The 25,542-nt window shown below is 43.0% G+C and overlaps 1 protein-coding gene across 1 annotated transcript in view; it reads right to left on the reverse strand.

The window, feature by feature from the left end:
* LOC109415018 (GTPase-activating protein) overlaps positions 1–25,542 on the reverse strand; it is a 102,889-nt gene that overhangs the window by 11,773 nt on the left and 65,574 nt on the right. Inside the window, exons 4-5 of the mRNA XM_062856668.1 lie at positions 24,308–24,555; positions 22,718–22,916 (exon numbers count right to left, since the gene is read on the reverse strand). Of these exons, the coding sequence (XP_062712652.1) occupies positions 22,718–22,916; positions 24,308–24,555 (447 nt within the window). The remainder of the gene's footprint in view (positions 1–22,717; positions 22,917–24,307; positions 24,556–25,542) is intronic.

Here is a 25,542-nt window from a genome sequence, read left to right on the forward strand (position 1 = left end):
GGTGTAGAAATGCGTGGGAAAACAGCTTTTCGTTTGGTGTTCGCCTGCTCAAAAGACATCCACACCACCACCCCCACACCACCGACACCGTCCGTAGCAAAACGTAAAACTACTCAAGGCTTCTCGGGGACTGGGGGGAAGGACAGTGCACAGGGGTGCGAAGGCAAGCTACCACCATCCCTCAATTGTCACGCTTCGTTTCACCGACGAAACCACCAGTCATCAGTCACCACCGCGCGCGGGTTGGGTATTTTTTCATTCATAAAGAAATGCTCTACAACAGTCTACACAGCTACAGCACAGCTGGAGGAGCCAGCCGGTGAGCAAGCAAAAGCGCAGACGCAGTGCAACCATCATCGCCGGTTCGTTGCTGTTCATTCGGTCTTCGAGGAGGGATGCAATTTCATTCATCTATTGAACGACGACGGTCGGGTCGTCGCATTCATTCGGTTGTTTTTCACGTGTGCGCTGTTTAGCACTATCAATCAGCACATGCTCAATGAATGGGATTCGTTCATTCACTGGTCGGTCTCGATTAGAGGGTGGTTTCGGTCGTAATATAGATTTTAATGATAATAAATAAGCATTGCTTTTAGTATCCCATGAACATAGTTGGAATAATCGATTGTTCTTTGTAGATTTCCTCTTTCGATTATTCTACGAATTACTGAACAACGGTTTTAACAAACAAAGACTCTTGTACCGACTTTTCGAACCCTCTAAGCAGAATACCCTCTTCGAATGAGTGTAATCAGTTTCGTACCTTTAGATGTTGCTTATCCTTTGACAGATACGCGTATTTCGACTACGCGTATCTGTCAAAGGATAAACAACATAGGGCGGAATTAAAAGGTACGAAACTTTCCTCCTACTTTATATCTTTCTGAATACTATCTCTCTCCTATCTACATATACAACTCATGTATGTATAATCATATGTCCATAGGCATCGCTAGAATCAGAAAAGGTTGAAAAGCCGTTTCTCCTCCTTCTAAAATTCACAGCACAGTGTTTAATCTATCAGATAACGCATACGATTTATGCAATCAAGCGTACTGTGCAACAAGCTGCATAGTAATAATCTCACAAAACTATCACCTGGCATCCACGCACCAATGTGTGAACCCTTTGCCAACCTTATCCAACCACTACTCCGACATCAACATGAACTTGTGCAGATGCAGAGGTATATATGCCTGCTAGTCCCCGGTAGATATCTCATTGATTAATTGTGTGAGTGAAGCTGGTCTGGCGATACTGGAGTAGCATCCACAGGCGATCAATCAAGCTCAAGCGATATATCATAAACATATCGTAAATATAATAATTAATTGTTTTTTTCTGTTATGTAGTGATATTACACTAATTTATTGTTAATAACAAACAATGGTTGAAACAGCTGGTTTGACTAGGTAACATCAGTCAATATCTTGGATCGGTTTTATCATCCATTAATGCCGTTAATGTAATGTTGATGATGTTGAATCCATTTTCAAAATCATTGCAGAGTCGTGTGAAGAAAAATAAAACTTCTACACATTGTTGAAAGAACGAAAAGTAAGCGTAGAATTCACTTTAAAACTGTTAAATGACACTAAAAATTCATTACGATGAGTAATACGTTGCACATTGTATGTATAATTCTGCCGTGTGCAGCATAGTTGTCCCATGTTCTATGGGAATCCCTATTAACATGGGACAACTATGCTGCACACGGCAGAATTTTACTACGTGTTTTAGCGACCCCTGCAGAAGCATCCAACAGACATCGAAACAGTATAACAAGTTTTATTTTTGTGTTAAACGTTGTGTTTTAACTTGTAAATATTCGCTAAGTAATAATGCACATTTATAGGGCTCTAGCAGAATGGAGGTCAGCAATCCTATTTCGATTGCCAACATTTAGGCCATTTCAGGCTGCGATTAAGTACTACAGATGTAAACCTTTCCCTGGCACAGCCTTCAAGTTATAGAACTCTAGTTATGAAACCCGTATCAGGATGCCCCCCTTAGGATTAGAAATCCTAGACAAAACTCAAGCTATGAAAGCAACGAATGCTGCGAACAAGAGGCAACCTGCCAGAGTAAATATGATTACAGGATTGACTGATGGACCAACAACATGAATGAAACCTCGCCCTCCTGTCATCGGAAATTGTTATCCACTAGGATAACTGGGCAAAGTATATGTTCTGTGTTGTGTACGTCCATATGTGATGTCCTAATTTATTACGCATTTGTAAGGTTCCACTATAATATGTTATATTTTAATGTGCATTTGTAGTGCTTCATTATTTTTCCGTAATAATGGCGCCCAACGTGGGGCACGGATTTTTTAGGTGTCCATGTTATGGCGCCCAACCGCAAAACCCACGCGGGCATTGTAAATAGTGTACATATAGCAATCGTATTAGATTAGGCTTGTGTTTAGATGTAGAAGATTTTTCGTCGCGATCGTGACGGAGTACGGAAATGGAAAGCTTTGCCTGATCTGCACAAATCACGTTGTGAAGCAAGATTCCAGTTATTTTGTTTTGTGTGTATTTAGTTAATCCAAGATCGATAATCCAATAATGGAATTTTCCTGATCGATTTGGAGTTTTTGTTGTGGAGTTTGTACTAGTGCCGCCAAGATCGAAAATCCAATAATGGACTATTCTGTTCGATCTGGAATTGTAGCCTACGTACAGTTTCGTTGTGTTCCTGGTGTATTACAGTAGGTCTAGCCGAACCCACTTCAAAATCTTCTACCAGGACAGAAGAGCCTTTGTTGAAGTTGAATGCAAGTTATATGTTAAGGGTACCTTTATATAAGTTTTTATATAATACTAGCTGTCCCGGCAAACGTCGTACTGCCTGCCTACTGTGTTTTTTGACATGCAGTTCCGTAGAGACGTCCCCCGCAAAGTCACCTGTATGGGAGCCCCCTGTTTTCTAGAGACCGGAGAGGTCTCACACCAAGCTAAGAATTTTCCCCGGCCTCAAACATACCCGCATACAAAATTTCACACCGATCGATTGCATCCAACAGGATAACTGAGCAACATATATGTTCTGTGTTGTGTTCGCCCATATGTGACCAAGTTTATTACGCATTTGTAAGGTTTCACTATAATATGTTATATTTTAATGTGCATTTGTAGTGCTTCATTATTTTTCCGTAATAACAGTATGGAGGCCCAATCACAAAAAATGTTTGCAACAATAACGATGTTTTGAGGAAACCACTTGTGGGTTCATTCAAACATTACGTAAAGTAAAAACTCCCTCCCCCACGTAACAAATTTTGTATGGAAAATTTTGAAATTTTGTATGAAGCGTAACACAACGCTACACAACCCTCCCTCCTCCCTTAGCGTTAACGAACCCTTGTTTGTCTTGCCCAAGGATGTTTTCGATCACTTGGCAATCGTTTGACTCATTTGTCCATAACTCAGTTCAGAAACCTAATATTGAAATGTTATGTTCGGCAAAGTTGTAGATTAGTGTTTTTCCTACAATTATCAGCAAAGACGCCATATTCTTACTCTAATATTTACGTCGCAAAAGTGTTAGTTCATAGTATATATGAAAGTTAGAATATGGCGCCCTTGGTGATAATTGTAGGAAAAACACTAATCTACAACTTGGCCGAACATCACATTTCAATATTATGCATATAAACTGAGTTATGGACAAATGGGTCAAACGATTGCCAAGTGATCGAAAACATCCCTGATCTTGCCAAGTATTATTGAATAACTTCATCTGTCTAAGGGAGGTTCTAAAAATATGCGTAAAGAAACAAATAATTGGTATTTTTGGATCCGACTTATTTTTCGAAAGTTGTAGAAACCTGGATATTGTGTTCAAATCATACTGTAACCGCCCTAAATTCACCTGGAATTCCATGGCACGGCCCTAAAACCTACCCTTGGAACTCTTCTGAAGGCGGCTGAGACCCTTTGGAATGTACGTGGCTTTTCTGAAACCACTGGAGCACTCATAGAACGCCCTGAAGCCCCGCAACATCCTCGAAACATTCTAAAACACCCTGTAACGCCCAGGAATTTCCTCTAAAACACACGAAATCCCTTTGGCATATCCTTGAGACGCTCCTGAAACCCCCTGGAACACCTGTGAAATCCCTGGAACGGTTTTAACATCCCCTTGAATACCCAACCCCCTGAAGAAATCACTAGTTCTTGGAGCCGCAACCTTCGGTGTGGCCTCGAGTATTTGTTTACGAAATTTCAAGCACTGTACACTATGCTACGTGCCTGCCACACGATATGCACACGCAAAATGGTCAATGATAGAGGAAGCTCTCAGTTAATAACTGTGGAAGTGCTCATAGAACACTAAGCTGAGAACAGGCTGGGATGTTGGGATACGCCCTGCAACGATGAACCTAAAACCCCACGTGTTGGGTGGTGGGGTTTCGAGAAGTCTCCTGAGCAAACACCTTCGTTTGTGTGTAACGTGTGTGAGAGCTAAAGCTACATTTCTTTATTAATATACGTTCTTAAAGGCTGTTTATGAGTAGATTTACTTACATTGGTCTTCTTTTCCCCTTTTGGTAAACCCAACAAGCTACGATGAGCACCAGTGAGGCCGTTATACGCTACAAAGCATTAATATTTGATAATAAAATTACAAATTCATCATTTTATCAATAAATTAGGCAACTCACGATCTTATAACCTCAACTGACAAACGTTGTTCAACTGACGGGATAATAACAGTTTTTGCAGGCTGTATGCCACCTAATCGAGGGTCATAAGGATTAGTTTTATCGAATTCACTAATTGATATTTACTTACAATTTGTTTGTTATAGAAATTAGGGAAATAAAGTTTTATAAATTCACAAATGCAGTTCACTTGACTTTCATGTATGATTTTCATCTCCTTTCCTTTGACATCTAATCCTACATGTCACCGATGACAATTTCAGTTGTCATTATGACTTTTCTCCGAGGGGCGCACCAATGCGGTGGCAGTTATAAGGGATAGGTGCGAACTACCGTAACACCACGAATATCCCTGGAACGCCTATACAGAACACCCTTGCAACACTTCTGAAACCTCTCGCAACCCTTCGAAATGCCCTGGAATGCCACGTATGCCTCGACAACATTTACAAAAAGTGCCCGAAGCAACATGTGCAATTCGTATTTATGGACGCCAATACTTGAAGATCCTTAGCTGTACTGCCAATGATAACGGCCTGAAACTAATAACCTTCGCTTCAGCTTGGGGTGGACATCACCAGCAGCTTTTTTGCATGACATCTGTAAACACCCCTGTGTGCCTGTGCACCCAAATTGCAAAACTTGCAATTCAATAGACAATATCCTGGTTAACGGCCGGAACTTCTCGGATGACATTGATGTGAGGACGACCTTCACAGGGCCAAACACCGATTTTGATTACTAATTTACTATTTCGTTGTCAGTAAGATTGTTTATTTTTAACAGGTAATCAGCCATGGCGAACTCAGGGACTCAGTTACGGTTGCGTTTTAATATCCAGCGCTTCTCAGCAGAAGATGTGACCACCGGAAGTTTGATAACAGATACGGGGAATCAACGTAGTGAACAACCTCAACAACTGTGGGATTCTATCTACGGAGCCGAAAGCACAGCAGCGAGGGAAGTGATAGGTACTGCTCAGAAACGACACATAAACGTTTGAGGACGATGAGGAGTGCCATGAGAACGGATGCCATGAGACGGATGAGAAGACCGTTGCCAGAAGCCAGAACAGTTTTGAGCAACACCACCTATGAAGTAAAAGTGCTATCAACGAACTAAAGAACAGTAAGGCTAGCAATGTTTGGAAGCCGAAGTGATAAATGAACCACTCTTCCCGTCAATGATGTTAACTTCTTTCATACAACCGTTGAAACTATCGAGACGCATTTGTTTCTATCATAATCACTCTGACTTAGGGTAATAAAACAACCGAATAGCGTTGTTATAATGCAATGACGCGCAACTGGCACATACCTTCTTGGAGGATGACACCAAAACGTGATGTGAACTATTGCCCTCAAGTGGGCGCCCGCCCATCCCAGGGTACTATAGTATTCCATAAAGCCGCCGTGAGTGTGGGACGGTGTCCCACGCATCGGACCCGGCTCACACGCAACTCTCTCTTTGGCTATAATCGTAGCTCTAATCGTGTGCTGGTGAAGTTACAGTTACTAGAAAAATTTATGAATGGAAGCTATGTTTCCCTTTCGTTTCTGTGACGAAGAATGGCGATTGTTTCCGATGAAAAGGTGTCTAAATAATAACGATATTAATGGAGCACCTTCAATTGGGACACCCGGGCAGATACTGCTGAATTCCAGCACAATTGTCTGCATACTGGATCAATTAGTAATCACATCTGTATTTAGAACCCCATGAAGTACAAATGAGGTAAATTTATTTCTCTGAGGTGTACCGAAGCTAATTATAAACTTCCAAGTGATTATCACAGCAATCGACCTTGCTAACAACTCGATGTCCCAAGATCGTTACCATTATCAACCTCATTGCCTGAAAATTTCCATTCAATTTTCACACGTGCAATCGCCTTCAATATACTATACGCATCTGTGAACCATTGACTCTAACCTAGCATCGCAAAATCACACTAAAGTGCCGCTTGAAATTCCATCTCTTCAATTGGACCACCACCACCACCGTTAGTAAAACAGTAATTGCCCAATCACACTCATTGATATTTTCCCAGGACGACTCGCACCGATGACGTCGAATAAATGCTAAATGCAGGAAAACCCGCCATGAAGAAACACCTCCCACCGACGACAACAACACAACAAAAGCCATACAATTATACACGGCCATATTGGCGCTATTTTACGACCTGGTAACAATCCATATTGCTCACCGCTGCGCCGTCTACTCATGGAGATCTACTGAAACGCCGCCACTACTGCAATCCAATTGTTTGCATTTTAATAATAATTATTTTACGTTCGGGGGAATAGGGGGTAAGATGCCCTTATCAAGATGCGTTGTGCACTCGTGCCTTGGGGACTGCACAGAAGATTGTGAACTCCTTCCATCAATCACCCATATTTTCAGGAAAAGAGGCTGCCGCGTATTTCTAGGTATTTCCGTTGTCTTTTTAATCGCTTTACCTAAGATAACCACACATTTTTCACGACAAGGACGACTATTCGCCGGTGAAGAAAAATATCGAAAAAAAAAATGGATCAGGAGCAACCATTAGTCAAATTCTTGAAACTGTTTCCCATGAAAGAGTTGTTGAATTACGTGCCAGGCAGATGAATGAGAATGTCGATCGTAACTTGTAACCTTATTGGGAGGATTCCTAACAAATCAATAACTAGCTGGTAAATAACAACCACAACTGTGATAGTATGCTACCGTACACTTCTTCTTTATATAGCGTAACGTCCCAACTGGAACACAGGCTATTTTTTCGCTGAGTATTCTACGAGAATTTTCATATTTATTAACAGAGAGCTTCCTCTGTCAATAATCATTTTGATAGGTGGAGAACACGGCTTAGTTAATGGTTTAACTGTCCCTTTTGTAGACGCATCTCACTCCGATATCCCCTAGGAGGGAGCACGCAGCAGTGCCCGCCGAAACCTACGCGCAGAGCGACAATTTACCCGCCGTTTTCAAAGTCGACCACAAGGGGTTCGAATTCCCCACCATTATGTTGCGCGATCTCATTGACGAGGTTGCGCTGGTGAAACCCTGGCCAATGCTGCCAGCCAGCGAATACCTTTTGTTTTCTCTCTCTCGAAAGCATAAATCATAGAAAAAATAAATAAGAGTTCTTTCGGTATTTGGTCTACGAAGTTTCAGACTTCAGAACCGATTCGTATGAGTGTAGTGCACCGTTTTGCATAAATGTTCCCTCCGTACTCCACAGGGCATTTGATTATTCGCGTCTCGTTTGTAAACGCAGCTCGGAGTCGTTGGCGCCGTATATTGCGTGATAAAATGTACTGCATACACGGTTGCAGAGCCGCACTCAATTAATCGATATAGAAGACTAGAATGTTAGCAACGTGTAGGTTTGAATTCGTGTTGAATCGGTTTTAATTGTTTTGCGGGGGTGTTAAATTTTTCCCTGCTGGGTAATTCCCTAGATGACAACACTTTGTCCACTTCAAACGAAAAAAGGGAGACTCCTGATTAGTGGAATCTTCGTATTACTACGAAATGGGTTTTCCTCACAATCATCAATAGAGTGTTGAACAGGTGGAGTACATATGTTAGTAAAGATCAGCGTCAACAGAATAAGTAGATCAACCGGAAAGCTCAGTGTCTCATATAATTCGTTTTTTGTCCTGGATGAATTCCTGAAGCAAACCCTGGAAAAAATCCTGAAGGAATCTCAGGATGAATTCCTGGAGGATTTAATAGAGGAATTTTGCGAGGACTCCCTGGCAAATTTCTGAAGAAACACGTTGAGGAATTCCTGGAGGAACCCCTAGAGAAACTTCTAGAGAAATTCTTGGAAGAATCCTTTAGGGAATCCTTGGAAAAATCTGCGGAGGAATTCTTGAAGCAATTTCTGGAGGAACCTCAGCAGAAATGCCTGAAGGAACTTCTGGACAAATTCCTGTCGGAAACCCAGGGGAATTCCTGGAGCAAATTCTGGAAAAATTCCTGGCGGAATCCCAGGAGAAATTCCTGGGGAAATTCCACAAGAAAGAATTCCTGGAGGAATCCCTGAATGAATACCTGGATAAATCTCTCAAGGTATTCTGGAAGGAATCCCTGAAGAAATTTTTGAAGAAATTCCTAGTGGAATTCCCAGAGGAATTTCTCGAGGAATTCCAGGAGGAATTCTTGAAGGAATTTCTGAAGGAAAAACAGGAGGAATCATCGGAGGAGTTTCTGGAGATATCCCTGGAAGAATGCTTAGAGGAATTCCTGGATAAATTCCAGGAGGACAGCCTGGAAGAATTTCCGGAGGAATCCCTGGAAAAATTCCTGGACAAATTCCTGAAGAAAATCATGAAATAACTTTCAAATGAATCTCTTGAGGAATCCACGAAGGAAAAATTCGTTGATAAATTCCAGAATGACAACCTAGAAGAATTTTCAGAGGAATCCCTGGAAAAATTTCTTGAGGAATTCCTGAAGAAATTCCCGAAAGAACTTTTGAAGGAATCCCTGGAGGATTTCCTGGGGAAATTCCTGGAGGAATTACTGTAGGAATTTCCGAAGCAATTATTGGAGGAATTCCTGGATCAATTCCTGGAGAAATTCCCGAAGAAATACCTGGGGTAGTTCCTGGAGGAGTTCTTGGTAGAATTCTTGGAGAAGTCCCTGGAGAAATGCCTGGATGAAATCCTGGAGGAATTTCTGAAGGAATTCCTGGTGAAATTCTTAAAGGTATTCTGGAGGAGTCACTGAATGAACACCTGGAGGAATGTCTGGATCCCTATAGAAATCCCTGGAGGAACTCCTAGAGGAATGCCTGGCGGTATTCCTAGTGTAATTCCTGAAGGAATTCCTATAGCAATCCCCAGAGGATGCCTGGAGGAACCCCTGTATATATTCCATGAGAAATCCCTGGAGGAATTCCTGGAGGAATCCCAGAAAGAATTCTTGCAGGAATTCCTGAAGGAATCGCTGAAAGAATTTATGGAGGAATTCCTGGACAAATCCCAGGAAGAATTCCTGAAGAAATCGAAGGTTTAATTTCTGAGAGCATTACAGGAAGAGCTTCTGGAGAAATCTCAGAGGAAGAAAGACCTGGAGTAGTTCCTGGAGGAGTTCTTGGTGGAATTCCTGGAGAAGTCCCTGGAGAAGTGCCTGTATGACATCCTGGAGGAATTTCTGAAGGAATTCCTGGTGAAATTCTTAAAGGTATTCCTGGAGGAGTCACTGAATGAACCCCTGGAGGAATGTCTGGACACCTACAGAAATCCCTGGAGGATATCCTAGAGGAATGCCTGGAGGTATTTCTAGAGCAATTCCTGAAGGAATAGCCTGAATGTAGCAATCCCCAGAGGATGCCTGGAGGAACCCCTGTATATATTCCATGAGAAATCCCTGGAGGAATCCCAGAAAGAATTCTTGGAGGAATTCCTGGAGGGATTCCTGGAGGAATCCCTGAAAGAATTTATGGAGGAATTCCTGGACAAATCCCAGGAAGAATTCCTGAAGAAATCGAAGGTTTAATTTCTGAGAGCATTACAGGAAGAGCTTCTGGAGAAATCTCATAGGAAGAAATACCTGGGGTAGTTCCTGGTGGAATTCCTGGAGAAGTCCCTGGAGAAATGACTGGATGACATCCTGGAGGAATTTCTGAAGAAATTCCTGGTGAAATTCTTAAAGGTATTCCTGGAGGAGTCACTGAATGAACTACTGGAGGAATGTCTGGATCCCTATAGAAATCTCTGGAGGAACTCCTAGAGGAATGCCTGGAGGTATTTCTAGAGCAATTCCTGAAGGAATAGCCTGAATGTAGCAATCCCCAGAGGATGCCTGGAGGAACCCCTGTATATATTCCATGAGAAATCCCTGGAGGAATCCCAGAAAGAATTCTTGGAGGAATTCCTGGAGGAATCCCTGAAAGAATTTATGGAGTAATTCCTGGACAAATCCCAGGAAGAATTCCTGAAGAAATCGAAGGATTAATTTCTGAGGGCATTACAGAAAGAGCTTCTGGAGAAATCTCAGAGGAAAAAATACCTGGGGTAGTTTCTGGAGGAGTTCTTGGTGGAATTCCTGGAGAAGTCCTTGGAGAAATGCCTGGACGAAATCTTGGAGGAATTTCTGGTGAAATTCTTAAAGGTATTCCTGGAGGAGTCACTGAATGAACTCCTGGAGGAATGTCTGGATCCCTATAGAAATCCCTGGAGGAACTCCTAGAGGAATGCCTGGAGGTATTCCTAGTGCAATTCCTGAAGGAATTCCTATAGCAATCCCCAGATGATGCCTGGAGGAAGCCCTGTAGATATTCCATGAGAAATCCCTGGAGGAATCCCAGAAAGAATTCTTGGAGGAATCCCTGAAAGAATTTATGGAGAAATTCCTGGACAAATCCCAGGAAGAATTCCCGAAGAAATCGAAGGATTAATTTCTGAGGGCATTACAGGAAGAGCTCCTGGAGAAATCTCAGAGGAAGAAATACCTGGGGTAGTTCCTGGAGGTGTTCTTGGTGGAATTCCTGGAGAAGTTCCTGGAGAAATGCCTGGATGACAACCTGGAGGAATTTCTGAAGGGATTCCTGGTGAAATTCTTAAAGGTATTCCTAGAGGAGTCACTGAATGAACTCCTGGAGGAATGTCTGGATCCCTATAGAAATCCCTGGAGGAACTCCTAGAGGAATGCCTGGCGGTATTCCTAGAGGAATGCCTAGCGATATTCCTAGTGCAATTCCTGAAGGAATTCCTATAGCAATCCCCAGATGATGCCAGGAGGAAGCCCTGTAGATATTCCATGAGAAATCCCTGGAGGAATCCCAGAAAGAATTCTTGGAGGAATTCCTGGAGCAATCCCTGAAAGAATTTATGAAGGAATTCCTGGACAAATCCCAGGAAGAATTCCTGAAGAAATCGTAGGACTAATTTCTGAGGGCATTACAGGAAGAGCTTCTGGAGAAATCTCATAGGAAGAAATACCTGGGGTAGTTCCTGGAGGAGTTCTTGGTGGAATTCCTGGAGAAGTCCCTGGAGAAATGACTAGATGACATCCTGGAGGAATTTCTGAAGGAATTCCTAGTGAAATTCTTAAAGGTATTCCTGGAGGAGTCACTGAATGAACTACTGGAGGAATGTCTGGATCCCTATAGAAATCTCTGGAGGAACTCCTAGAGGAATGCCTGGAGGTATTTCTAGAGCAATTCCTGAAGGAATACCCTGAATGTAGCAATCCCCAGAGGATGCCTGGAGGAACCCCTGTATATAATCCATGAGAAATCCCTGAAGGAATCCCAGAAAGAATTCTTGGAGGAATTCCTGGAGGAATCCCTGAAAGAATTTATGGAGTAATTCCTGGACAAATCCCAGGAAGAATTCCTGAAGAAATCGAAGGATTAATTTCTGAGGGCATTACAGGAAGAGCTTCTGGAGAAATCTCAGAGGAAGAAATACCTGAGGTAGTTCCTGGAGGAGTTCTTGGTGGAATTCCTGGAGAAGTCCTTGGAGAAATGCCTGGACGAAATCCTGGAGGAATTTCTGGTGAAATTCTTAAAGGTATTCCTGGAGGAGTCACTGAATGAACTCCTGGAGGAATGTCTGGATCCCTATAGAAATCCCTGGAGGAACTCCTAGAGGAATGCCTGGAGGTATTCCTAGTGCAATTCCTGAAGGAATTCCTATAGCAATCCCCAGAGGATGCCTGGAGGAACCCCTGTATATATTCCATGAGAAATCCCTGGAGGAATCCCAGAAAGAATTCTTGGAGGAATCCCTGAAAGAATTTATGGAGGAATTCCTGGACAAATCCCAGGAAGAATTCCCGAAGAAATCGAAGGATTAATTTCTGAGGGCATTACAGGAAGAGCTTCTGGAGAAATTTCAGAGGAAGAAATACCTGGGGTAGTTCCTGGAGGAGTTCTTGGTGGAATTCCTGGAGAAGTTCCTGGAGAAATGCCTGGATGACATCCTGGAGGAATTTCTGAAGGGATTCCTGGTGAAATTCTTGAAGGTATTCAAGTCACTGAATGAACTCCTGGAGGAATGTCTGGATCCCTATAGAAGTCCCTGGAGGAACTCCTAGAGAAATGCCTGGAGTTATTCCTAGAGCAATTCCTGAAGGAATAGCCTGAATGTAGCAATCCCCAGAGGTTGCCTGGAGGAACCCCTGTATGTATATATTTCATGAGAAATCCCTATAGAAATCCTTGGAGGAATTCATGGAGAAATCCCAGGAAGAATTCCTGAAGAAATCGAAGGATCAATTTCTGAGGGCATTACAGGACGAGCTTCTGGAGAAATCTCAGAGGAAGTACTGAAAAAAATCGCTGAAATTCCTGAGGAAATCCTGAGAAAAGCCTTGGATTAATTCCTGGAGGGGTTCTTGCAGGCATTTTTTTTAATTAAATCCGAAAGTTGTTCCTGAAGGAATCGCAGAAAGAATTTTCGGTGAAACCCTGGAGGAATTTCTGGGGACACCCCATGAGAAATCTCGGAAACAATCCCATGAGGAATTCCTTAGGGAATCTAAGGAGAGCTTTCTTAGCGAATTCCTGGAAGAATTTCTCTAGAAATGCCTGGATAGAAAATTTGAACAAACCCATGTCTGCAGTAAATTTTGGACGAAATATTGAAGGAATACTTGGTACTTGGTACTCTAGTAAAATTTTCTGATAGAATTTCCGGAAGATATTCCTGCAGAAATACTTTATTCCCAGATGGAATTATTAAAGCAATCTCTAGAGGAATTCTAGTAAGAGTATATGAAGAAATCCCTTTAGAAACCTCTGAAGGAAAATCTGCAGAAATACCAAAAAAACGATCTCTGGAGAAATTCCTGAAAGAAACCTCGAGAAAAGCACTGGAACAATCACTGAAGGAACCTCTAAAGATGTCCCAGGGCAAATCCCCGAAGAAATGTCTGCTGAAATCCCTAGATGAATTCTTGAAGAAATCTCTGGAGGAATACATGATGCACTGCAGCAAGCTATGGAAAAATTCCTGGGGGTATTGTACATACTCATATAGTTTACGAAACTAGGAAACAATCTAAAACAGCCATTTTGATTCCTCAAAACTGCAATTCCGATTAGCACATTCAGGCGACAGTTCCACTTAAAAGTCAACTCATATCAGGCCTCCCTGGCCCCCATCCAGAAAAAAAATAAGCGCATGCGGGAACCTCTGCCAAACAGCTATTCGGCTAACACTTCGAGATCGGCATGAACTTGCGCAGACACTATGGTATGTATGGCCTACCACAACAGCCATGTAGCCGCCGGCTCTACCCCATTTGGCATAAGGCAGCGTCCATTTATTACGTAACGCTAAAATCGTCATTTTTGGACCCCCCCTTTCCCCCCTCCGTAACGCTTTTTTGTATGAAAATCCTTAAATTTTTGTATGGACCGTAACGCTTGGTCGTACTCCCCCCCTCTCCCTAGAGCGTTACGTAATTTGTGGACGGCGCCTAATGCCATATGGCATAACGCCGTTTGGCATAAAGGCTATTTGGCATAATGGTCATTTGGCATAATACAAAAAACAGCTTCCTTGGTAAGAATGTGCTTAATCCTTGTTATGCCAAATGGTCATTATGCCAAATGGGGTAGAGCCATTTTCTCGTGCTACTCCTATGATTCAAAATGTGCTTAAATCAGGGGTTATCTTTTTTTTTCAGATTGCGACCCACTTCTGATTTTCAAAGAATTTGGCGACCCACCAGCACGAAAATTTATAAAATAAGTCATTTTTTGCAAATTTGTACTGACTTTTTAAATACAGCGTTCGTTCGCTCGTCGCAAAGCGTTTTAATTGCAAGGCCACTCACTGCCGTGACTGTTTTGTAACCATGTGTGTTGCTGGGATGGGGACTTGAAGAAGTCGTGGGACTTAACAAAGAGGCCTTGACAAAAATAAGCTTTGTAGCTGTCAGAGTTCCAATACGAACCCGTGGGATAATGCCAACAGGATCGTGATAGCCAAGACAAGAGGTGTAATGGCTCCTACAGAGCAGTCTCCATAGATGCTGGAGAGGATCATCGAGGGGCTCTTTCCACGTCATGATTCCATCTCTAGTTATTAAAATTCGATTAGTTTTTGTTACATTTTCTTAGACGAGACTGTATTGCACTACCCCATATGCAAGGATCGGTATATTCGCCTCACTCCATTCATATTCACTCCTCTTTGCTGAAGCGAATCGAGAAAGATGCAGCAAACGGATTGTCGTCATCAAACACGCAACCCCATCACCAGTGGGAGGCGATATGCAAGCTGCTTGCGAATATCCATGATTGCCGTTCGTCGCAGTATGGATCGCAAGCGAATGAATGAATGGCGAATGGTGAAGAATGCTGGTGAGCGATCGAAGCGGCTATTATCATAACTAGAAGAGAATTTATGCATGTAATGCATACATTTTTAGTGTATTGTTGTTGAAATACTAAATTAACAAAGAAAATAATTTGAAAACATCAAAAAATCGTATGCACAATATCAATCGTATCACTCACGAATCGCATCACCGCTCGATCGCTTGTGATGCGAATGTGGACGAATGAGTAATTTCCAAGTGAGGCTTCCCACCGTTCGCCGGAGTTTGCTGTCGTCGCTGACAAGCAAACACACAAACTAAGGCGACAACCGTTCGCTGCTGACTGTCCTCGATTGTGGAAGAAGATGAAAAGTGGAAATCAAGAACCCTGCCCATATGTACGCTGTGAAAGTGATGTATATTGAAGAATGGCATAATTTCAAAGTCTCACAGTCCGACTAATGGAATTCACATCGGCCTGTGTATTGTAGGTGTCTACGCACCACATCTGGCAAGAGGTCGTCCACACAAGAAGTGTACATTATCAACGTACGTACCTTCGTAATGATATGTGGAAATTAATGCTAATTAGCTTTGCGGCACGCGTCATCAGGCCATCACCGTGAAACTGACTGCAATGCATTAGTGGTGGGTACCTATCTCTAGTTGCACTTTATGCTGCAGCTGCGCACTGAGCAAAACTAACTGCCATGGCCTACATTCGCCGTCCTGACCCAAATTTATTGCTCATGCCTATCGAGCGGTCAACAACCTTGTGCCATTTTTGTACCACGCACGGCAGTTCCTTTATCACTTGCATCACTTGACTGGGCGCACATTCCCAGGCGCACGTAAAAAGACACAGGATGTGATTGGAATTTTATAGCCGTGCAACCATCATCGGTGAGAATTGTCAATTTGGACGCCATAAATGCACAATGGTTGCGGAGTCGTATTTGCTGGACAAAATTTGTTACGCATATGCTATAACTATGAAAATTTACGAGATACCTATGCTTTTGTAGTCTGTGATCAAAATCTGTTTTATATCGATTGGCCCCCTCTATCACCAATGATTCTTCGAAACTGTTTCCCCTCTATATGGTGATGACGACGAGACGAATGAATCATCTCAGAGACGTAAATAACGGTGGGACGTAGCGGGGTGTGGGCGGTAGCGATCCTTTCCTGGATTATGATGACGACTAGAAGGGAGGAGGTGTGAACTTGGTTGGTTTCTTTGTTGCTGTAGCGAACTTGCGGTTTCGGTTCAGGCAAGATTGACCAAGCGTGCGATTCGGTCCCGTTCCGGTGTGCAGACGGATGATTATTAATTTGTCTGGCCGGGTAGCGTAGCTAAAGCGGGCACAGTTCTGAGTCATGGTCACGGTTGCTGAAGGGTTGAGAATTGAATACCTAGCTTTTTTTGTCGCGCATTGATACCAATGATAATACTCAGATATCGAATTGATCATGATGCTCAACAAGTTTCAAAACTTACCAAGGGTAATTTCCTTTAAAAAAATACTGCACTCATGGAAATGCAGAGGATTACTCATTCTTTGACAGTAAGCATGAAATTTTAAGCTTCCATCGCAGTATTATCAGTTGTAAAAGGATATTTGCTGCATTTATCCCTTTCGTGACGAACCAACACAATTGTGCTGTTGAGCGGTTACAATTTTGCATATTTTTTTCATCTGCTTAGGCTTTGTTTTATATGATGTAAATTGTTTCACTAATTCAGTCATTACTTATACTTGTATGTGTGAAAATAAACTTTTGTTTACGTTGACTGTAAAATTTACCACAACAAGGTAAACAAAAAGTGGGGCAAAACGGTAAAACATGAAAAAGTTTTATCTGTCGCATATTTTTTATTTCTGATTTATCTACACAGTCAACGCTAGAAATTAAAAGATAAACAGTAGTTCTTTCAAATGAGGAAACATAATTATTGCTTTTTTCGGGAAATCTGAGAGTTCTGGAGAGCCAAAGTTGAGCAATTTGTATGGAGATTTCACTTTTTTGCGCTCCGTCACGAAAGGGTTATAGATGCTAAGAATTTGTATTTCCTTGTTGTCCATATCCACGATCTAACAAGTTACCGGCGGGTACTCCGTATGCAGGGCTATGATGGCGTTATCCGTCACCTGAATTGTCTGACACAGTAGTTGCTGGGCTGAGTCACAGTGGTTCAGGTTCAGCTGCGTCACCTGCACTGTGAATTGTTAACTGTGGCGCTTTTGAAGGCCGGGCCTCCTGTCGTGTGGTTGCTGTTCGCGGATTACCTGGAAATTTAATTCCCACGATATGTGAATCTCCGGTAGCTGGTGTTTGCCCAGCGGACATACCGACCAGCCCACCTTGAGATTTCCTGCTTTAACAGACTTAGCGTCACCCGCACTTCGTACTGTTACCGCAGTGTCGTGACAAACGCTTCCACGTCCTGGTTTTGAGCTTTAGAGTCGCGGTGAGAGGCCTCACCTCTAGACTTTGATTTCGCCGCCTCCAAAAGTATGGCCATACTAGCACTTTTTTCCAACACAGCCTCCCTTATCGTTACACCTGGAGGTCACCACAGCAGACGGAATCTCAAATCGACAAATCGTTCTGATTGACGGACGGCACTTCTTTGGCATTATCGACGTCAGGACCTATCGTGGCGCCAACATCGACTCCGACCACTATCTGGTGATGGTCAAACTGCGCCCAAAACTCTCCGTCATCTACAATGTACGGTACCGGCGACCACCACGTACAACCTAGAGCGACTGAAAAAAACCGGATGTCGCCTCAGCATACGCGCATAATCTCGAGGCCACGCTGCCACACGAGGGCGAGCTCGATGAGGCCCCTCTTGAGGACTGCTGGAGTACAGTGAAAGCAGCCATCAACGACGCAGCCGAGAGCACCATCGGGTACGTGGAACGGAATCGACGGAACGAATGGTTCGACGAAGAGTGCAGAACGGTTTTGGAGGAGAAGAATGCAGCGAGGGCGGTAATGCTGCAGCAAGGGACTCGACAGAACGTGGAACGTTATAAACAGAAGCGGAAACAGCAGACCCGCCTCTTTCGGGAGAAAAAGCGCCGCCTGGAAGAAGCGGAGTGTGAAGAAATGGAACTGCTGTGCCGTTCCCAAGAAACACGAAAGTTCTATCAGAAGCTCAACGCATCCCGCAACGGTTTCGTGACGCGAGCCAAAATATGTAGGGACAAAGACGGAGGCCTCTTGACGGGAGGACGTAAGGTGATCGAAAGATGGAAGCAGCACTTCGATCAGCACCTGAATGGCGTGGAGAACGTTGGCACGGGAGACCACGGCAACGGAGAAAACGACGACGCCCGAGCAGCGCAGGACGGAAATGAACCAACTACCACGTTGAGGGAAGTTACCCAGCCAACCACATATCGTAAATCATTGTGTGGAAAAAATCGTATATTTTCATATATTGAATCAGAATTGTATAATCATATATATTTGTTGACAATGTTTGCGTAAAATCGCATTTCATGCCAAATTAAATTTCAATTGTGATTTTGTTTCACATAGTCGTCTCCAATCATAAAAGATGCGAGATACTATCGGAAAGATCGCACAGAATCGGATAGAATCGTGAAAAAAACATACATTGTTAGTGTCAAGCTGCAAATTCGCTAGCATCGTATATATGATTTCTTTGAATCGTGGAAACCGTCGCTTCACATCGTATATGAATCTGCTAAATCGAGCTTGCTACCTAAAGGTATGATGAAAATCGGTGAAATCGTATACAACTATAACAATGTTGTATATTGATCGTTTGCGTCACACTTGCGTCGTATACGAAGTGAATGAAATCGTAGAAATCGTATATTCATTTTTACAGTCGCATATGATTGTTACTGCACTTTTAATAATCGAATCTTAATCTTGGAAATCGTAAATTGTTTTGTTTACATATTTGTATGATGGGGAAAAAGAAAAAATGGTATTCATCACAAATTTGTATTTTTGTTGTTGTTGACACATTCCAACCACGGTAGCAATAATTTCAGCCAAATATATAGGGTTTCATACTAGCAGATGACTTACAATAAGTGATGTATAGATTCCAACAATCATGTGAATTCCGGGCCTCTTGCACGGCACCACTTTTGGTGCCACTCAATGCACAACAACAACGCTCCCACCACAAGTCTCGCACCGTATCATGCTAATTTTTATTCGTTTCATGCCATTCACTTTGAACTCTCTATTTTCAACTAGGCAATATAGCCAATAGAGATAACGCGCAGTTCTCAATCAAAGGACCTAAGTTCGATTCCCACTGAACACCAAGTGTTTTTTTTTAATTTGAAAATCTTCAGTCGTATATTGGTACTCTTAATCGTAATAAGATCATGCATAATCGTATATTTAAACGGATAAAATCGGCGAAATCGTAGAAATTTCGAGAAATCGTAAATTATGTTGGATGGAATCGCAGTAATCGTATATATGTTTCGATATGGCCTCCACTTTAGTATGTATATGCCTGTTTCGTGCAGTGAATACGATTTCTTTGGTGCTATATAAGTGTGACTATTTCGGTTGCAATTTCGATATAGCAACCAAATTGCTGGCTGGGTAAGGACGCTATTCATCATTACAAAACCAACAAAGCTACTGGTAAGGATGGTATCGCAGCTGAACTCATCAAGATGGGCCCAGAAAAATTGGCCACCTGTCTGCATCGGCTGATAGTTAGGATCTGGGAAACCGAACACCTACCGGAGGAATGGAAGGAAGGGGTAATATGCCCTATTCACAAGAAAGGCGACCGTTTGGAATGTGAGAACTTCAGGGTGATCACTATTTTGAATGCTGCCTACAAAGTGCTATCCCAGATCATCTTCCGTCGTCTGTCACCTAAAACGAATGAGTTCGTGGAAAGTTATCAAGCCGGCCTCATCGACGGCCGGTCGACAACGGACCGGATCTTCACCGTACGGCAAATCCTCCAGAAATGCCGTGAATACCAGGTCCCACCGTATCACCTGTTCATCGACTTCAAGGCGGCATACGATAGTATCGACCGCGCAGAGCTATGGAGAATCATGGACGAAAACGGCTTTCCTGGGAAGCTGATTAAAGCAGACTGGGAGACTGATTAAAGCAGCGATGGACGGTGTGCAAAACTGCGTAAGGGTTTCGGATGAACTATCCAGTTCATTCGAATCTCGACGGGGACTACGACAACTTTCCTGCCTACTATTCAACATTGCTCTGGAAGGTGTGATGCGGCGAGCCGGGCTCAACAGCCGTGGAACGATTTTCACAAAATCCGGTCGATTTGTGTGCTTTGCGGACGACATGGACATTATCGCCAGAACAGTTGGAACGGTGGCAAAGCTGTACACCCGCCTGAAACGCGAAGCAGCAAAGGTCGGACTGGTGGTGAATGCCTCGAAAACAAAGTACAGGCGGAACCGAACACGACCGCATTCGTCTGGGTAGTAATGTAACGATAGACGGGGATACTTTCGAAGAGGTGGAGGAATTCGTCTACCTCGGATCCGTACTGACGCCTGACAACAACGTGAGCCGTGAAATTCGGAGGCGCATCATCAGCGGAAGTCGGGCCTACTATGGGCTCCAGAAGAAATTGTGGTCGAAAAAGATTCTCCCACACATCAAACGGACCATGTACAAAACGCTAATAAGATCGGTGGTCCTCTACGGACACGAGAAATGGACCATGCTCGAGGAGGACTTGCAAGCACTCCGAGTTTTCGAGCGACGCGTGCTAAAGACGATCTTCGGTGGTGTGCAGGAGAACGGTGTGTGGCGGAGAAGGATGAGCTACGAGCTCGTTGCACTTTACGGCGAACCCAGCATCCAGAAGGTGGCCAAAGCCGGACGGATACGGTGGGCAGGGCACTTTGCAAGAATGCCGGACAACAACCCTGAAAAGCTGGTGTTTGCAACTGATCCGGTTGGCACAAGAAGGCGTGGAGCGCAGAGAGCACGATGGGCGGACCAGCTGGAGCGTGACCTGGCAAGCATTGGGCGCGACAGAGTATTGTGGCGTACTATTGTTGATTATGTCTTGTACCTTCAGGAATTCTTTCCGGAATTTCTTCAGGCATTCCTCTTGAGAATCTTCCCAGGATTCCTCCCGGGATTCCTTCAGATGTTCCTTCCGGAATTGCTGTGGGGATTCCTCCTGAGAACTCTTAAGGAATTGCTTTAGAAAATCCTGAAAGGATTCTCTTAGTTCTTCTGTTCGACATTCCTTCAGGAATTTCTGCTATTATTCCATCAGGGATTGCTCTCGAAAACGAATATGGAAGAATATACATTTCTGCCAAAATTTCTCAAGGCAACTTTAGATTTTTAGGTATTCGTGTCAGAATTACTGATGAGATTCTTTCAAAAATTCTTCCCGAGTTTTTTCAGGGATTTCTTTTCTTTCTCTCGGGATTTCTCCAATAATTCCTCCCAGGTTTTCTTCTGTGATTCTTTCAGTCAAGTTTCCAGCTGGGATTCCTTTCAGGATTGTACTTGATATGACTCCCAGATTTCCTTTAGGAAATCCTACTGGAGTTTCTTTAGGGATTTCTGCCGGGATTGCTTTAGAAAATCTTGAACAGACAAATATTCTAGTTGGCATTCTTTCAGCAATTACTGCTGAAGCTCCTTCAAAGACCCTTTCTGGGATTTTGTAAAGAATATCTTTAGCGTTTCCTGCTAGAATTGCTTCAGGGATTCCTCTTTGTAATCATTCAAAGATCACTTCAAGAAATCTTCCGGGATTGTATCAGGAATCCATGCCAAGATTCTTGCAGTGGTCCCTTCAAAGATTTTTCTCGATTTATGACATTCCTCAAGGGATTTCTACTATGATCCCACCTCGGGATTTTTCAATTATTCTTCCAGGGAGTCCTGTCGAGCTTCCAGCCAGAATTTCTTCCTTGATTTCTTTGAGGATCCCATGAGGGATTCTGAACGGGATTTCCTTAGCGAATTATTTCGTGATTGTCAGGGATTTTTCCCGGAATTTCTACAGGACTTCAGTCAGCGTCAGTTACAGCCAATGAGAATAAGAGAAAAATAGAGAAACAGAGTGAGAAATATCCTTTTTAATGCACGTAGATATCTCTAATAAACCATGTCGTTATCTGACAGCCCTTTTCTTATTCTTCTTGGGTGGCTTTTCTCTCATACACTAAATGTTGATACATCATTTATACGGATCAGAGTATAGAAGCTGTGAAACAGAGCTTGAAAAAAATATCAGAAGTTGAGGACCCACATTGAAGATGCTTTTGGAACTGTACCAAAGACTTTTTCTGTTCGTGAAATCATGTTTATTTTATTGGGACTTAACTGTTGATAACAACTTTTTATAAAGATTACAATTGTGAATCACCATTGGCGTTAACGGGTTAAACAATTTCTGAAAACATGGAGTGGAGATATGACTAGAACTGTTTTTGGAAGATTGCGGCAACAAGTTTCATTGCTTTTTTTTAAAATTTCATCTACATGGGCCTTAACGCCATTGAGCAAATTAAGTCGTCTACATATTGTTGTACAATTCCGCAGAGTTTATCCGATGGTCACCTACAGATTCCAATCCGTTTCCGACCTACTGAACAACTGGGACAGCCATCAATTCTCCAACAAAAAAAAAACCGTTCGTTCGACATCCGTTCATTGTTCTGTCTAAGACGCTACGCGGGCACTAGCGATTCCACCGCCACCAACAGTGCAGAAACAATATAAAATTTGTAGGTATAGACTCACCTGGAAGATGTTCTGCATCTTGAAGCTTCGCTCGTTGAGCCGCTCCACGGCCAGAATCTCCGCCAGCGGTATATCACAGAGCGGTTGCTTTCCCTTTGCCTTGGCGTAGCTGAGCGATTGCGTTGTGAGCCGAAAGTAGCGCTGCTTGAAGTTCCGCCGGCCAAAGCGCTTCCGACCTTGGGCCCGTTTGGTCATCATCCTGTATGTGGTGCAGAGGTGGATGGCCGTCGTAGTTTTTGTTTTCGGTAAGGGGAGAGGGAAGAGACAAGGGTAGAACAGATTCCAAGCGTTAGATATATGGTTCGATACAGGTAAGAATAATTCGCCGGCTACAGACGGCGATGGGCACAGAACCGTGCTATTATTCTTCGAAGTGAGGAATAACTTCACGTTCAGTGAATAAAGACAATGACGAGCTAAACGAAAAGAGGTGTAAGTACTACCAGGTATGTGCATATCTTTTCGGGTTTTGCTTGCTTACTTGGCCGGAGAATGGGTTGTAAATTAGGAGCGAAAAAAAAACACAACAGAAAAGAGTGAACCACGCGAGTACGCGGCAAAAATGGGAAGGGTACCGTCGATTGGGGTTCATTGGCCTCCAAACTTCGATGATTTTTAACACTTTCCTGTGGTTAAACAGTACCATAATTTTTAGAAATGAACCTTTGTCGTATATCCGAAGCGATAAACGCAGGTATTCAGCAAGACTATGCTGGCAAAAGAAGTTTTCTGTTAACAATCGCGGAAGTATTCATAGAATAACTGAGAAGCAGGTTCGGTTCCGGTTGGGGCGTAACACCAGAAAGAAGAAGAGTTCATTCAGTCTGAAAATCTTTGACCATCAGTACCTTGTCCAGTGTTCGACTAGCAATAGAGCAGTTTTGAGATGAATATATGAATTGGTGAGCTCGTTCCATGATATTCACATGTAGAAATTTAGTGCAAGGTGGTGCAAAAGGAAAAAAATATTAACAATCTCGACAAAAACAATGTTTTAAAAAAAGTATATGTACCATCAAATTGTTAACAACCCCAATTGACGGTACGTGCTTATAACCAAACATCGACGAGGAAGGAAGAGGATAAACAATGAGACACTAAAACGAGACGATTATGGGGAGGGTAATTCGAGCGCCTTTCGAGAGATTGATGACGGCAGCGGCCAATAGACTTACCATTCGCTGTTCGGATTGAAGCGGCGCACACGTTTATTTGCGCGACGGATCCACATCAGCACCGCGGGAAGAAGTTTAGGGGGGTGTGTGTAACAATTTGGATATATCGGTATTTACAGTTCACAGTTAGTAGGTAGCAGTAGATTGTCGGATTGATCGGAGATCGAGATTCAACGAGAAGAGAAAGAGAGGGAGAAAGTAAGAGTGTGAGAGAGAGAGAGCACGAGATAGGTTAGTTACGTCGGATATGTGGGTCACGGAAGAAGGTCTTCAAAAACGGTGGACCAAACAATTCTAAGATTACCTGGGCTACGACACCATGGATAAACTATGGGCTTTTTCAGGGTACATCAAGTGTAAGACAAGTAGTTCCATCGAACGATGAATCATCCGAAACCCGAAACCGGAAACTTACCCCTCTTTGAGCACAACCGGCTCCAGCACCGTCGTCGAGTCATCGTCGCAAATGTTGGCACCCACGGTCGAAATGACCTCCAGGAAGTGTTTGATCGCGTCGACGTGCTTCTCGGTGCAGAACTTTTTGTACAGCTGGCCGGTGTACTGCTCCTTGCAGGGCTGCTGCGCCGATCGGGAACTGACCAGATTCCCCAGAGATTGGATCGTTTTCGAGATCAACGTTAGAGTACGGGTGGTTTGTTCGTCCTGAGGGAGAGAAAAGCAAAATTTTAGAATTAATTATTTAGAGATATTAAAGGCAAAAATTCTATCGTAGGACAAATTGTATCAGTAATTCTAGTTTCTGATGTTCAGAACTGATTAAAAAGTTAAGCCTGGCTTAGGAATACATCGTTACAAATAATTGCGGTTTAAGGTTTTCCGACGAAACTATTAAGGTTGTTACGTATCACTTGTTTATCTCATTATTGCTTGGAAGCTTCTGAAATTGGCGATGCATAATCCAACATTGAATCACTAAGTCAAGTATTTCCACAAATTCCAAAACCCTTTCATTGAACCAAATGTAGCAACCCCTCACCATAAATATTGTTTGATTTTATGAGCCGGAGATATCAATAGACACCCCATCAAAGTTTTCCATTCATAAAACCCCAGTCTATTAATACACTGCCGGCCGGAGCAAGGTAAGGTTTCCGTCACCGGCAGGCGATAAGATACCAGCTCCGCCAGCAAAATCTATTTTGAACCGGGAAACCCCATACACCGACTGTTAATCATTTCCGCCCAAAAATAGACACCCACTGAGTCAATTCAGTTGGTCGCTTCTTATCAGCCTGTTTGAACTGAACACACCCAACTTTGGAGCCCTATCACGATGTGCGAAAACACGGATGTCCGCTTTTCGGTGGTTTCCAAACAGTTCCCCCAAACAGGGTTTCGAAGTAAAACTTTTAATCAATGTATTACCAGTACTAGCTGCATGCAGTGAAAGTAACTGAAAGTGCCCCGTTCCACCCCATGATTCTCCTTTCAACATTTTAGCAAGGTGCCTTTTTTGCAGAAATCACGTATTTTTTTAGATCAGTTGATTGTGTCGGATTCCTATTGAAAATCTTAAATGAAAATAAGTTCCGTAAAATCCCATCTCATAATTTAGTGATTGAAGTCTTCCAGGTAATCTTATGTCACCAGATGTTTATGCATCCAGTTATTTAAGCAACAAGACAGGTT

Source organism: Aedes albopictus, chromosome 3 (genome assembly GCF_035046485.1).
Source record: "Aedes albopictus strain Foshan chromosome 3, AalbF5, whole genome shotgun sequence".
NCBI lineage: Eukaryota > Metazoa > Arthropoda > Insecta > Diptera > Culicidae > Aedes > Aedes albopictus.